The 15717-nt window shown below is 42.6% G+C and overlaps 1 protein-coding gene across 2 annotated transcripts in view; it reads left to right on the top strand.

The window, feature by feature from the left end:
• The window catches only part of SNX29 (sorting nexin 29), a 129859-nt gene extending 114475 nt beyond the window's left edge, over positions 1-15384 (top strand). For both annotated transcript variants that reach the window (XM_065644612.1, XM_065644611.1), the window contains exon 21: positions 14047-15384. In XM_065644612.1, coding sequence (XP_065500684.1) covers positions 14047-14176 — 130 coding nt within the window. In that variant the 3' untranslated portion in view covers positions 14177-15384. The remainder of the gene's footprint in view (positions 1-14046) is intronic.
• Positions 15385-15717: the final 333 nt, after the last annotated feature.

The raw sequence follows: 15717 nt of genomic DNA, 5'->3' as shown, positions 1-15717 counted from the left end.
CCTTACGGGGCATTTCCTTTCTTCCTTCAAATAACAGGAATTATCAGAGTTTCAGGTTTTTTTCTCTTAATTAACAAGTAGACATGGTTTATAAAGGAAGCTAAGTCTAATAACTCGTTTGCAATTTCTAGTTATTTCTTTTTACAATGAAAACCACTTTCCGGCATGAATACTTGAGTAGGTTTCTTTTAAAGAAATTGCTCCGGTAATACACCTTATTTAATGAAAAAGGGGTTTATTTTCTAAGCGTTTCCCTAAATTCTCTAGTAAGTGAGAAGTCTGGACAGCTTTCCTCGTTATCCTCTCAGTCCACAGCCCCTTGCCAGAGCCGACCTGCCCAGAGCAGCCCGAGCTCATCGTTGGGAATGCGCTGAGACGACGTTGTCCCCGCCGTGTGACGGTGTCAACCTCCCAACAGGCGGGAGCTCTCACGCTTTAAACTCCCGAACCTGGATATTTCTGCCCCTTTTCAATCAAAGTCCTAACTATTAATGTAATGCTCTACAATGGGCACAGAATTTTCAAGATGAAAGGCCCACAAACATACAGAATATTATGCTACATTCTAATACGGTTTTTATTTAACATCCGAGTCATCAATGTGCACCAGACTGGCCAAAAAAATAAAAGTGAATGTTTTAATTTGATAGGAAGATAATTTTTTTCTCAGTATAATTTTTAAAAGTATTCAGCAGGTGAGAATACACTAAATTGTCTCTATTATAGTGATAATTACTAGGATAAATACATAATGGTAAACGTGGATGAGAAGAGCAATTTGTGGCATTGCTGCTCAGGACTGTTTCAGGAACCTCGTTGCTTCACGTGTCACATATACAGCCCACGGATACCTCTGACATATCTGAATAATGTTCTTTTCACAAGATTTGCCCTTCTTGAGCCATTTTCCTGCCCACCAAGTTACATTTCCTCCTGGGTGGTAAAGTCTGATATCAGACCTCATGGCAATTACAAACCTGAAGCATTAATACTCACTTAATTACCCTCGTTTGCCGTGGCAATAATACTGTTAAAGAATACAAGTTACTACAAGTTAAACAAGATCACCCTTGCCCAAATCTACATGAATTCCCTGTAACGGAATTACGGTTTTCAAAGCTTAAATTTTGGCCTACTAAGTCCTGCGAAACAGTTTGTAATATTTATTCTTCATCTGCACTTAAACTGGCTGATCTATAATTGCTTGTTAAGTTTCTCTTTATTGAGATGACTTTAAGAAAATGGCCAGCTTTAGAAACTGGCAGTCAAATGTCAGCGGCTCTAGCTGAAGATTGTGTAACAGCCAGTTCAGGAGATACATTTTGGAGAATTACGGGTAGGGGAAGGGGACCGTCTGCAGGTCTCGTACAGAAAACAAATGTACCACTAGAAAGCGTTTTGGAAGCTATTCGTATCAACATGTTTTGTAAGAAGCCATCTGGTCGGTCAGAGCGATCTGTGCGATGCGGGTGAGTTCGGGAGCTCTGGGATCCCGGTTCCGTCGGCTGTCCCCGCGCCCCGTGCAGACGTGGCCCGAGCGCTCCAAAACCCCGGCGCTTTTTTGGGCAGGGCAGGGCAGGGCGCTCAAAAAGCCCGTGGCAGTTCCAGGAAGGAAAATTTTCCAGGTTACGTTCTCCAGACAGCCAAAAGCCGACTTCAGGCAGGGGGTGCAGCGTGAGGCCTTCGGGGAGACGGATTGTGGCATTTCTTTATTGACAAGTTCTCATAGCCCAAATAACTTTTAATGATTTTTTTTTTTTTTAAATTTTTAAATGTACAACTGAAGAGGGACGTATTTATTTAAATATATGCTCACTGAATGAACAGAAATGGAAAAAAAAATATAATATATTTGAATTGTATTTCTAATAAATTTGGAAATTGCATATTGTGCAACTGTGGCATGTTGAGAGGTTTTTGAAGCCATACTAGTCTAACAAAGGGTGAGGTTATTTCCACTCCTGACTTTCTTTGGTGTGATCAAAGGAACGTAAGGGCTTGTGACTTACTTTAACCAGGCTGCGTAGTAAAATATGTCACTTAAAACTACAATAGTCTGGCCTGGGTGACATGACCTGGACAAAACTTGGTCCGGAGATCCATGAGAAGTTCATATCTCTAGTTAGAGAAATATTATGTAGAGTTGTGAAACTGATAGACACAGTCTGTTAACAGATAACTCCAGGGACAAACAACAGTGGCTTAAATTAAGAGTGTATGTTCAACGGAAAGTCTCTGACTTGCCATTTTCAGCTTGAATTCTGTTAAAAGGGCAGCTCGACCATCTGAAAGATCGCTTTTATTCCAAGACTTCCTAAAAAGTGGAAGAATGGCAGAAATGATGGAGCAGTAAGTGGATATCTGCTTTCCAAAGGCTCCGGTCGGAGCAGGAGCGAGTGGAGTCGCGGTTTAGGAACCGGGCGCTGTGGGCAGGAGCTCCTGGGCTGTTCTGCAGTCCGTGGTCAGACCCTTGTGCAGAACCGGTCGCCGGAGCTGAAGGAAAGGGCCCTTTTCATATCGGTGGCTTATCTGTGACGTTTGCAAACGTTTCTGGCGCAGGATGGCATTTGCCAGCGGTTTTGGCGCAGCGTGTTTATGGGATGCGTTGTGGGGAGTGCGGCGAGCTGAGCTCCCCGCGGTGGGGTGTGATGTTGGCCGCGGATCCCCCGAAATGTCGGTGTCTCGGTCCCATTGCCGGTAAGGAATCTGTCAGGGAGGAAAAAAAGAGAGGGGGAGAACAAGTATTGAAAATACATGGTTCTTCAAATCAGTGTGTAAATATGCTCCCATGCGTAAATTTTACATAATTACCGGCGGGTTTTAAAAAAAGTAATTTGCTAATGAAGGAACATGACTCTCAACTTTTTCTCTTTGTGTAATTGTTAGATTTGGAGTATTGCAAGAAAAACTATTCTGTAATGCTTATTTCATTGGGAATAAACCCAAAGATTAAGTTTTAATTACTTTTCCACAGTGGAAAAGACTTTGAGTAGTGAAATAGGCTTTGCTGAGAGATGGACGTAGCAGCTTTATTCCTTTCTCTTAGCATATGAAACAGTAAGGAATACTCATGAAAACGTGGTTAGAAAAATCTGTTTATACATCTTCTGTTGCAGTCTTCAGTGCTTATTCATACTCGTTTCTGTGCGGCGCTGACAGTAATAGAGAAATGGAGGCATCCATTCAAATCCACGAAGCAAATAAGGGAGGCGGCTTTGTGCTCGTGCGCCTACTTGGCTTTAATCCAGACCATAACAAGTTTGTTTATGCCGAACTGCTCAGTTTTTCAAAAGGAGGTGGGTTATTTCTTTTCCTCATTTGAACTTGTATTGAAAAATATTTCAGCAACCATCAGTTTCCCGTGTGAAAACAGCATGAATTAGCTACAGGCCATCACTGAAATTCAAAACATCCTGCAGAAGCTTTTTGTTCCTTGGTTTTGTTCATCTGCCAGCTATAAACATAGTCCATTCAATCCTGTTGTATTTCAGATGCTATTTTCGTGGTGTCTTTTCAGTACGTTTGGCACTTCTGTTGTGATAGCAGAATCCATGAACAGTTAGCTGAAGGATTCTAGAAAAACTTGGTGTAATTATGGGCACTCATCTATTAATAACAAGAATTAATGGCGTGCGTGCATCCTTCCCTGCAGTACCACTTCGTGTCATTAACAAATGAGTAAAGAAACTGATTTTTGCTAGTTTTTTAGGAATATTCTTTAGACTGCTCCAGAGGTCTCCAAATACATTCTCTGTAGGTACAAATGAGGCCAAATGTCAGTTCAGAAATGCCAAATGACCTAAACCGTTGAAGTCCGTGCAGAAATAAGAGGTTCTGCGGCGCTGGCACAGCCACCGTCTGCACTCGTGTTCCACCCACGGACTCTGACAACAACCCGAGTTCTTTGTGGATTTACAACGTGGCTCTGGCTACAATGCAATGTGAGGCTGCTCTTGCCTGTGGTGATGTCAGGAGATCTTCTTCGGTTTACTCTTGCTAAAATAACCCCATTTCAGACAGCAATGACCAGCAGGATTTGTACAGGGATGGCTGACGTCGCTGGCTCCAAGAGCAGGCGAGAGGCATTTTTCTTCACGTCTTCACCTCACACAGTCCCCTGGAGTTTGATTCTACCTGCAGCAGCATGAAGGTTTATTTTTAGATTAAGATTTTAAAAGTGTAACACAATTACACTTAAGAGTTTAGTAAGACGCGTAATATGTAGTAAGAAGAACCACTAATATGTAGGTCTGCAGAGATTGCTGTTCCCTGTAGAAAATGTTAGAAATCTGTGCCTTGTAAACAGTTTGCATAAAATTGCTTAATTTCGCAACTGCAAAATGGGCCAAAGAGCCTGTTTCTTACTATTCCATCTCTATTTTAATTCTGCAAGCTTGTTTCTGTAATTTTATTCTAACCTTTAAGAACTCATAAATTGATTCTTTATAAGAGATTTAATTTATTAGTCTTAGTGCAGTTTCTGGCTAAATCATAAATATACAGAACAGCTCTGAATGTCTGGCTCCTTTGAAAATCTTTCAGTAGAAGAATCCTCCGTGTTAAAGGGATAAATCCCAGAGCACTGGCTGTTGAGAATAGCAAGGGATGACCAAGGAGAAGTAAAATGGGGCTGGTTTGCATTGTCAGGCAGACTGACTATTCGATCATATTTTTACTGTTAGTGCTCCAGCTGAGTCAAATGCATCTAAATCCTGAAGACTCCGACAAAATCCAGTGCCCAGCTTCTCCCAGGCTCTGTGCATAAGAGCAAAAATACTTCATGCCTGACTGCAGAGCTGTTGTTACTGCAGCCGAACTGCCACAGATCCCACACGGACCTTTGGAGGGCGAAGAGTCCTCAGCCCGCGGCAGCGGCTGCTCACAGCGACGCTGCGAGGAGGAGCTGCCGCACCGGCTGCGTCTCGTGTCTTCCAAGGCTTTTCTCCTGCTGCCTGCCCTAACAAAGCTAAAATTCTGCATCGTCGGATTGCCTTCTGGCACTGCGTACATTCGCGTGGAATATCGACCTCTCCATACAGATGCGCCATTGGTTTGTTTCTAAAGCAGGAAAAGTGATACCTCAGCAGCTTTTTTAGTTACCGTTTAGTTCAGAAGTTATTTAGGGCCATAAAATGTCCTGTTCTCAAGGTTGGCACCAAAATCTTCATGTGGCCAAAAGCCACAAAACTCAAGAGAGGAGGAACTTCCTGAGGAGTTCGCGGGTAAAAGATGAAAGTGCCGTCATTGGGATCCCGCAGTTTCCGTGCGGATGAAGCTGAGCCGGGCGGCAGAAGCAGCTGCTTTGTGCAGCGCGGGCGCCGCTGCGGAGCCGGAGCCGCGACGTTGCAGCCCCCGGGCGCGCGAGCCCAGCGCTGGGCCCTTGTGGCCAGGAAGGCCAATGGGACCTGGGGTGGGTTAGAAAGGGGGTGGTCAGTAGGTCAGAGAGGTTCTCCTGCCCCTCTGCTCTGCCCTGGTGAGACCTCATCTGGAATATTGTGTCCAGTTCTGGGCCCCTCAGTTCCAGCAGGACAGGGAACTGCTGGAGAGAGTCCAGCGCAGCCACGAAGATGCTGAAGGGAGTGGAGCATCTCCCGTGTGAGGAAAGGCTGAGGAGCTGGGGCTCTGGAGCTGGAGAAGAGGAGACTGAGGGCTGACCTCATTCGTGGGGATCAGTATGGAAAGGGGGAGTGTCAGGAGGATGGAGCCAGGCTCTTCTCGGTGACGACCAACAGTAAGACAAGGGGTAATGGGTTCAAGCTGGAACACAAGAGGTTCCACTTAAATTTGAGAAGAAACTTCTCAGTCAGGGTGATGGAACGCTGGAGCAGGCTGCCCAGGGAGGTTGTGGAGTCTCCTTCTCTGCAGACATTCCAACCCGCCTGGACACCTTCCTGTGTAACCTCATCTGGGTGTTCCTGCTCCGGCGGGGGGATTGGGCTGGATGAGCTTTCGAGGTCCCTTCCGATCCCTGACATTCTGGGATTCTGCGGGGCTGCAGCACCAGGACCCCCCCGCCGCTCACCGCTGGCCTCGCTCACCTTTTCCCGAATATTCTGGCAGGGAGCAAGCTTATTGCAAGTTTTAGTTATTTTTTGTTTTGAACTGATTGGCATGGTTGCATCTGCATTTGAGAGGGACCAAGATGATATGTTATACTTTTAAAAGATTCTGAATCCGATGATACCTGGAGAACTGACCCCAAATTTCAGGAGCTCATGGCCAGCCATGTACTGAACACTTAACTCCCACCGGAGTTCCGTTTTTCTTCCTGTTAGCCTGATCTGGAGTCCTAATTGAAAAAAGGATGAGGCTATATTTACCATTGCCAGATTTTTTTCTTACAGTCAAAATAATTCATCTCTGACTAAACAGAAAATGCGATTTTTTTGCCAATTACCGTGGTTTTCTTTCTGCTGGCTGGCCCGATGCTCGTGTAGCTTGTGCCCAACCCATCAGGTCTGGCGCATCCCGGGAGATCCCGGAGTCAATGTCACCCCCTCCTTGATTGGCTTCCCTGTCGGTGCTGGATTGGATGTAAACATTAGTCCTTGGCTTCATTACCAAGAACAAAGTCAGCATTTCCCTTGTTATTCTGTTGACAGTATTCAGTTCCGTACTTTATTTACATATTTTCCCAGCTTGATTACTTTTGCTTATTTAGAGAGCACAGGTTTAATTCCACTATGCCAAGTCTGGGCTCGCTCTGTGATTATGTTTGCAGGTGCAGGTACACTATTTTCTATGTGCTATCCAACTCAGCCTGATATTTTTTTTGTTTTTTAAGCTTAGGGAAACTAAAGATGATACGCTAAAATTAAGAACAATCTAAAAGCTCCCAAAGGTTGAGATTAAGACCTGTATTTTTGAGTTTTTAGGTCATGGATCACTATTAGTATCAGGCTGATGGTTGGAGTGCAGGAAGGTGCCCTTCGTACTTAAAAAATAAAAGCAAAAAGCAGAAAGAGTGATTGCTATAAAGCACTGTTCTTCACTTTTATGACTGCTAACATATTTTCCAGCAGTGAGTTACGATTCTGTAGGATTCTAGGAGCAGTTAAGTTTGTTCATTTTTCACATTTATAGCCACTATTGTTAACATGACATCCATTCAAACCTGGATCTGTCCCTGAGCGTGGTCACGTCAGCTCTCTCCTGCCTCGTTGCGTATGTTAATGTGGCACTGTAATCTTCATGAGAAATGAAGATACTTGAGAGAAGCAGCTGATACCTCTTAACTTGATGGAGCAATTAAAACTCAAGCACTAGCTTGGAAGATCAAAACAACATGTTTTGATCACAACTCTTCTTTATCATTCCATTTGCTTTTATGGTAATTTTAAAAGAAGGGTGTTGTTCTTAAAAATAACACTGGTAATTGCTTGTGCAGGTTGGTTTTTATGATGGGCACTTGCAAAACTCCAAGCAACGGCAGCCAAGTTGCATTATTCCCATGGACACTATTGGAATGATGTCGAAAAGTGTCAATGCTGCTGCTTGGGCACAAATATTCTTGCCGGGCTGAACGTGACGCAGAGAGGAGCCCGGGAGCAGGGAGGGGATGGAACCTGTGGCCAGGGAGCTGCGGCTGCGCCGGGACGGACACACCGACGGGGACGGACGCACCGACGGGGACGGACGCACCGACGGCTCTTTGCTTCCCGAGCAAACGGGACCCGAGGTGCCGATTGCCAGAGCAGGAGGTGGGAACGGCTGCGGCGCCCCTGAAGCCGAGTTACCTGGTGCTGAAGGTTACAAGTCAGCCATGGAGAAGTAAGGCAGGAATGCACACCAGGTTTTTAATTGAAATTTCTCTGCGTTAGTGAGCTCACTATCAGGTAAATGATAGGGATGAGCTGGTAGGAAGAAATGCTTTCAGCTTTCAGATTCTTCTTCTCTGTGATATTGGCAAAATCAGGCAAATCAGAGGAGATGGTAAATCCTTTTTTTTTCCCACCGCTTGGCATGCAAGGCGGTTGATTCTTTGAGCTTTTTGTTGTGTGTAAACTAGAGGTGAGCAGCTCATGAGTGTCAATACAAAACTCCTTTCACTGGCTTCTCATATGCTGGTGTCTTGAGAACACGCAGTCTGCAAACTCTGTTGTTGCTTCCAATGCCGATCACATCAATTACGGGCTGTTCAAAAGCTATTTTGGCAACAGAAGTTGTCTCCACCCCGTGTCATTTTTGCGTGCAAACAGGTGGTGAGGCTGGAGGAGGCAGCGCCGGGCCGGTCCCTGTCGCACGCCGCGCTCCGGCACGCGGGAATCGCTGCTGGTCAAACTGGAGTTTTACCGCTTTGATTTTCACATACGTGATACATTGTGAATCCCGATGCGCGTCTTCTGGTTTTAGTTGCCTCAATATTTTCGAGAAAAATGTATCCTAGATCTCTCTCTGCTTTCCTTAAAGATGATAATTACAGTACTAGCAGGAAAAAAAAAAGAAATCCGGGTATTCGCTGAGCACTGTTCTTCTGAAAGCAAATCCTGCGTTTTGTTACTGTATCAACAACCCTGGAACATGTTCTGCTTCTGAACCATTTCTTCATTAAATCACCTTTCCCTGCGAAGCGGTAGGTCATGCTGCTTACACAAAATCGGCCAGCCCGCAACAGAGCAGAACGTGGGCAATTTGGGGATGGAAATGGATCGAATAGCCAAACTTGCTGTCATTCAACTAATCACTGAAATTATCTCAATTATAAATAAATAGTGTATTAGGGTGAACTTTTTCTGCCAGGTGTGTTCAGTGGTTTCTGGCTTTCTGGTTAGTTGGGAAGGGATGGTTAGCCTGTGCATTCTGTTATTCTGGCTGGGGCACCACAAAAAATGGAAAGTGTTCCCAGCTGTAGGTGTCATTACGCATTAGAAAGCCAAGGAACGAGACTCAGGCATAAACTAGTGAAAGGTCGTTTTTAGAAGGTTCTGAGCATTGCCTGAATGAGAGTCTATTTAATCCAAAATAATCATAGGTATTATTCATTTTACAGGATATAACAGTTGGATACTAAACATTTACTGTACAGTAACCATCTTGTTATGCCAACTTGAAAGTAAAGTTGGTGGAAGAAAAAAAGGATCTTATAATCAGAATTACGTACAGCGTCATGGTTTACAGAAAAAATCAAGTATCAATGCAGACGATGCTTATGAACCTGCTGGTATGGAAACTGATTTGTAGCACGCGAACGTTCAAGTTAGGATCATTCAAATGATAACAAATGGAAGCGTGATTATGTGTTTGTAATTATTGCACCACAAGAAGAGACTGAATAAGTCGTTCTGAACCCTGTGCTCTGCTGTAGTCGTGTGTATGTGGAAGTAGAAGGAGCTGCATATTAATCAAACAGTTGGATAAAATATCGGAGCTAATGCTTTTCATTTGGTCAATTCAGATCTAATCTTGATAGGAAGTGATTATCCAGTTCTTAACCTGACAACTTTGCTCTAATAATGCCTTCGGGATTTTCGGTGTCCAAGTGTACTATAGGGGGATTGTCCCACCCAGATCTTTCTGTCTCTTCTGTTAATAGCTGACAATTTAAGCAGCCCTACTCAGCCATTTGAATTAATAGATGGAAATCACTGTTTCTCATTAATAATTATATTTTATTTCTACAAAATCGGGAGTGATGGCAGGAATGTGCCTCCAATTATTTTTACCCTTCAGCAACTAGAAACAAGGATTTTACCCGGATCACTGCAAAGTAGGAGTTGCTAGAGTGTATATAAAATTATTTGCTGAAGTCAGTCTTAGTTAATAATGCCACTAAGCAGGTGTTTTAGCTGATTTTAATTGGCAGGAGAAGATGCTGAGATATGTTGTATGGGCAAGTCAGAATTAGTTCTCATTTGTCTAATGCGGACCTCTTAATACGGTAGATTGTTTAATACTGCCTTTTTGTGGAGGCTTCCTGCCCAAATCCAGTTTACCACATTAAATATTGGGGTTATAACCAGGAATTAGATTTATTATCATGACCAAAAAAATGTTAGTAACACAAGGAGCTGGCAAAAAAGAGTCACCAACTTTAGCTGCCAGCTAATGCCTTTCTTCATGAGGTATTTTTAATAAAATTTAAGCAAAACTAGAATCACGAGTGTTTGCAGAAATTCACTTACATATGAGAGATATATATATATATATCTGAAATACCTGATCCTGAGCTTTGCTGCGCTCCATAGATGGGCTTATTGCTTCTGTTCTCTCTGGCTGGTATGAAAGTATTTCCAACTGCAGACGCGTTACGCGATTTTGATAAGAAACTTTTCTCTCTAATTTTGTCCTCAAAAGTAAAGAATGAGATGGGAAAGAAATTCCTTTTTGTAAATGTTCACAACATCAGCTAATACAATACCACAGTTCCTTATGCTAAGTATGTAAAGAAACCCGCACAAAATGCAGTTTACACTTTGATACACAGGGAGCAATAAATGAAAGGTATGAATAAACTAGAAGCCGATTAAAAGACCAGTTATTTTAAGCTATTTTCTATAGATGCACCTTAGGCAGAACTTGACACCAAGAGAAAATCAATGCAGCTGAATTGGGATCCAAACAAACGCTGGGCAGATCAATCAGGAATGCTTTAAAGCTAAACGATGACCTGGTGTGCAGAAGGAATTGATCGTCTCAGCCGGCTGCTTTTTTCTTCAGAATGGGACAAGGTGAGAATGTAGACGAGAACTTGAGCCTTTAATACTTGGACATTCCAGTGCTGAACAGGGTCAAGCATCCAGCCGCCTGCCAGGCTCAGCCTAGAAAATTAAACCCCGTTAAGACTTCAGTGGCTAAGAAAGTAACGGGATGAAAAATGTTGTATTAAAACTGAGCAGGTGTAACTCGGACAGGTATAGACTTAAAGAGTAAGTGCTTCCCATGGGGACTTGGCGTGGCTGTTCTGGAAGAGTTGTTCTAGAGTAGCTGCCATCTGGTTCAGATTTACATATTTTAAATTTGTATTTTAGTTTGAGTAAAACTACAGGTGAACCCTAACCTAGCCCCCAAAAACCAGCCTGGAGACTGTTTTTGCTGAATGAGACAAACGAGCAGGTTTGCAAACGTTGTGTGTAGACTTGCTTGTTCCTTCCTCCTCCTCCCCAACCAGATTGGCGAAAACCGATTCAGAGCGAGGGTCTCCATTTCATCTTCACGGGCATTTGCCAGAAATCCTGACAGGATCATTTCAAGGTCTTCATACGTCTGCCTGAAAGTTCGTGGAATATCTGACCTGTCGAACTGTCAATAGGTTTAAAAAGGTGTTAAAAGTTGTTTAGTGCCAGAGGCTCTGTAAGTATCATTCGACCTCAAGGCCACAACTATTAGTAAATCGTTAAATCTAGTAACAGGAGGCAGAAGAGATGGGAGATTAATCTTTTTCTCCTACTCAATTACCATGCATTTTGTGGGGGTGTTGGCCATTTTTTTTTTTTCCTAGCTTTAGGATTTAACATTTCTGGGGGTTATTTGAAAGTTAGTATTTTAATTGTAGAGTAAAAAGCTGGAGCTGAAACAGTCAAGTGAGACGGAAAGTTTTCTCATCAGCTTTTCGAGGAGGGCGGATGGAAAGGGGCTTAAGAGATATACTTTTAAATGTATGACTACTCAACCTTTTTTCCCCATACAACATCTGTTTCCATGGAGCTGATCAATCGAATTTCAGCTCTAGTTTCCTTTTTCATGCTGGATGCATGAAGATCTGATTCCTGAGATATGAATCGGTTTCTGTAAACCTACATTAGAATTTGAATTGTCATTATAAAAATTAGCTAAGACATTTAAGGCAAATTATCTCTAATTTGGTTATTAGATATATCTCGTTCTGAAGTAGCATCATTTAAATCAGCAGAATTACTTGCAATTTTTGTCCTCCATCCTCAGACATTGGTGTTCATGTTATTATCCTAAGACGACCTTACTACCTCAGCCGTGCTTACCAGAGCAGACTGATACTAATTCATATCTCTTCATTTTAGGGGAATTAATTTGACACCTTTGCACTTTTTTCTTTGAATGGCATTTTTGCTCCGGAAGGGAGAAGTGACACTAATGTCATTTTGTGGACACGCCAGCAGGAGGAGCTTGTGGATTAAAATGTCCCTTCAATAAAGCAATCGCCAAATTCCAGCAATTGCACCGAACACCGGGCTTCCTTCTGCACTGTGTATCCATAAAGTAGCTGTCTGCCTGGTAAAGCTGAAGCAGTGGCCATTATGCTGGTAAATTAACCTGTTTTAGATCTAGAAAAGCTCAGTGAGGTGAAAATTTAATTTTATTCCATTGCATGTTTGATAGTGAGATGCTTTTATGTTTACGTGTTCTGAAAAAGACACGTTTTAACACAGAATCACACCCCTCTGGAGCCAGTAGCCCACGCTCTGCTTTACAAGCATTAGAGTATCAACACTGCGTCACTGCAATTTTATAGATTGTATGAAAATAATGAGTAACAATATTCGTGTTACTAGAAGAAATCCATGCTAATGAGCACAGCTGAAATTGGATTCACATGATCAGAATTCTCTACACCACCACGGATAGCATTGCTGAGTTTCAAACCGAGAAACCGTAGGACTAGGGTTGGAAATCCAATTATCCTTGGCTACCAAGAATTAATAACACATGCTAAATTAATTTTTACAGATTTTAGTGACAAGGAAAATAAGGAATTAAAGATCTAACTTGTTATCCTTGTTATTAAGGAACAGAAGGATGTATACCACAGGAATTTTATGCCATTTTTTCGTGTGACGAACGTCCTAGTTACCTAGGAAGAGCAAATACTGTAATAGGAGTGCAGTGAATTTTAATTTATTATTTTAACTAAGATTATTTTAGACCGATCTGCTCAGAAATGTAGGCAAGTAACATACACTGCCATTAAAAACCGTAATTTTGTTTTCCGTTAACGTTTAGTATCTGAACCGGACATGTTTTCCTATACCGATGTGTTAATTATTTTTAATTTGGCGAGTAAGAGCCGATGTGTGCACTGTGGTCCTAAAGCACTGGCTCCCGGCGCCTCGTCCGCAGCCCCAGAACGAGTGCGAGGCTTTTGCTTTTGCTTTGCTCCCGTCTCTCCCCCGCGGGCACTGCGAGCGGCGCCGGGACGTGCCCGCGGGGACCGTCACTGCCGCAGAAAGGCAACTACACGGAGCAAGTTCACTGATGGTTTTAAAATATATCTGTATTTGTCTCATCTGGCAAGAGCTGCACATAAGCGATTCCTCCCGGACGGACTTGTTAATGCACTCCGAAGATGGGTATTGTAAGGTTGTTTTTAATTTTAACTTATAAAAACAAGTTTGGCTTTGTATGCTCTGTAACTGTATTGCTTAGTCAAGTTGCAAAATGCAAAATTTTGTTTTATTTATTGATCTGTATGTAAGCAGTATAACTAAAAACCATGTGGAGTCCTCTAAAAGAATGGCAAAAGTACAACGCTATCCCTTTATACTGTAGTTTTCCAAGGAGTCTGTAGCCTCTGAATATCACCTAGGTAAGCTGGAATTTTCTGTTGCTGCTTGTTGTTGAACTTAATGTACTTCTTCTTGGAGTCTTTTCTAAAAGGCTCGTTCATGTAAGACTATAGTCTGTTGTGGGTCAGAAGAGACTGAAGAATTCCCAACAGGGATGTATTACTAATGTACCTCATCATGTAATGATACATCCATCCATAGTTACAGGATTGTAAATAGAGCATCATCCAAGCTCTTGTCTAGTTTGCTTGTACTTTTATCACCTCAAAATGCTTTTCCCACCATTTCTGAACTGCAACTCATAGAGATGCGCTTTTATCCTGTAATTTGCAGTCTTCCATATTGAAAGTTCTTATTATTTCTCATTTTTGAAAGAGCCCATTTGTAATTCCCCCTTGAGACACCAGTAGAAAGAACGCGGTTCTGTGTAGCTGAAGATGTGTGCCGTACTTCGCCCTCATGTGCCAGGCTCTCATAACATCTGCTTTTTTCGTGTTTGGAATAAGTACGGCATAATTTACACGTCACGTAAACTTGCTACTTCTGTCTTTATTCCTTGTCTTCCTAGTGATATTCCGGCTTCTGGAGAACCGGTGAGCAAAAGCAACCACTCGAGAGCGAGCGCGCGCTTCCCCAAGCTGTCCCGCAGCCAGCACAGAGAGCCGCGCAGCCTGGAGCCGCAGAGCGGGGATCTCTGACCCTTCTTCCTCATCGCCAGTTCTGGCAGCACGGACTTTGAAGTCATTCCCCGATTCCTTCCTAGCCTGTGTTTATAATTTAAGCTCCCGAAGAGACTACAGCTGCATCAACTCAAATGCTGAGAAGAGACGTTCATGGCTAAGGGGCGCATCCTGATGAGTGACTTTGGAAGGCGGTCATCGCTTGCTCAAAGCAGCCGAGGGCTCTTCAGCAGGCTCAGCAAACCCAGCGGCGTTTGCTTTGTTTTGTAAAGCTGCACTGCACATATTCTCCTTTGTTCTTCTGAAGTTCTTCTGTTACTATGGACTCCTTGTTTGTATTGTGTTGTCTCCCTTTCTACATGTACACTTTTCTGTTCCAGCCAGACATGGGTATCATGTCAAGACCACCTTTTCTTTTCCGTAGAAGAACAGTTATGATTATCACTACTTAGTATGTCGGAAGGATGTGCTTTAAAGAACCTCACTAATTTATTACCTTTTGTAAATAGAAAGACTGGGCGTTTTTTTAATTGTAAACCTCTGACACACACAAAGGTTTTTAAAAAACTTGACAAAGTAGATGACAAAGGAAAAACATTACAGGTGGGAAATAGCTTTTGTACATTTCTAGTTAGATATGCTCAATAGCTTTCATTTGTGGGAAGTAATTCTTAAAAATCAGAGAATGTAATAATTTTTTAGGAAATTTCAGTCTTGCTGTAAGGCTGGGTGCAATATTATTGATTTCTACAAACCACCATAAGGATACACAAAATTAGCGTGGTACAAAATAGTGTTTTCAAGTCTTGGGTTCTGTTCTGTTATTAATTTGTGCTGATGCTACAGAACAGTCCATCATTAACAGGGCAGCGCGGGAGTCTGATTCTGTAAAACCCTTCACATGGTGATACTTAAACATTGCCTGTAATGAAAGTGCCTGTTACCCATCACCTCCTATTGAAAAGGAATTTGTAATGGTACTACTGTGAGAGTAACTAAAAAAATTGACAAGAATTGCTACAAGTGATGGAAGTCCTGACATGGATTAACTGGAATCCAGTTCAGTATCCATTAGCTGCGCTGCCGTAGGCAGTTAATTATATGTTCGCTATCTTCTCTTCATTAAGTTTAAGCAGTGTACATTCAGATTTTCTATAAATTGTATTCTGGTTTTCCTTTGTGCAAGAACATCATTCTTCTCAGAAGTTTTTTTGGATAATGTTACTTAAATTGATGTATCTTGTCATTTTATTATCCATTCATTGTATTAAGTTCTCATGTCAGTAGATATTGAAATTTAATATAACCCTGCAGGAAAAACAAAACCAGGCTGCTGCTGAAGAACAGGTTTTTACCTTAGTGCTTTACTAAAGTTGTAGCAAACTGGAACTTCTGTTCTGCAAACCTGTGAGCGTTGTGGATTGTTTGGTCCGGTCATGTCCCGTGGCACTTGGGAGCGAGTAGGGGCTCCTTCCCACAGTGTCTGACCATGAGCCCCAGCTACTGGGTTCCTACTACTGAAATACGTCGCTTAGAGATTGCACTGAATAGCAAAGGTG

This window comes from Caloenas nicobarica, chromosome 14 (assembly GCF_036013445.1).
Source record: "Caloenas nicobarica isolate bCalNic1 chromosome 14, bCalNic1.hap1, whole genome shotgun sequence".
NCBI lineage: Eukaryota > Metazoa > Chordata > Aves > Columbiformes > Columbidae > Caloenas > Caloenas nicobarica.
Note: the sequence above shows the minus strand (reverse complement) of the source record. Positions and strands in the feature narration are given on the sequence as shown.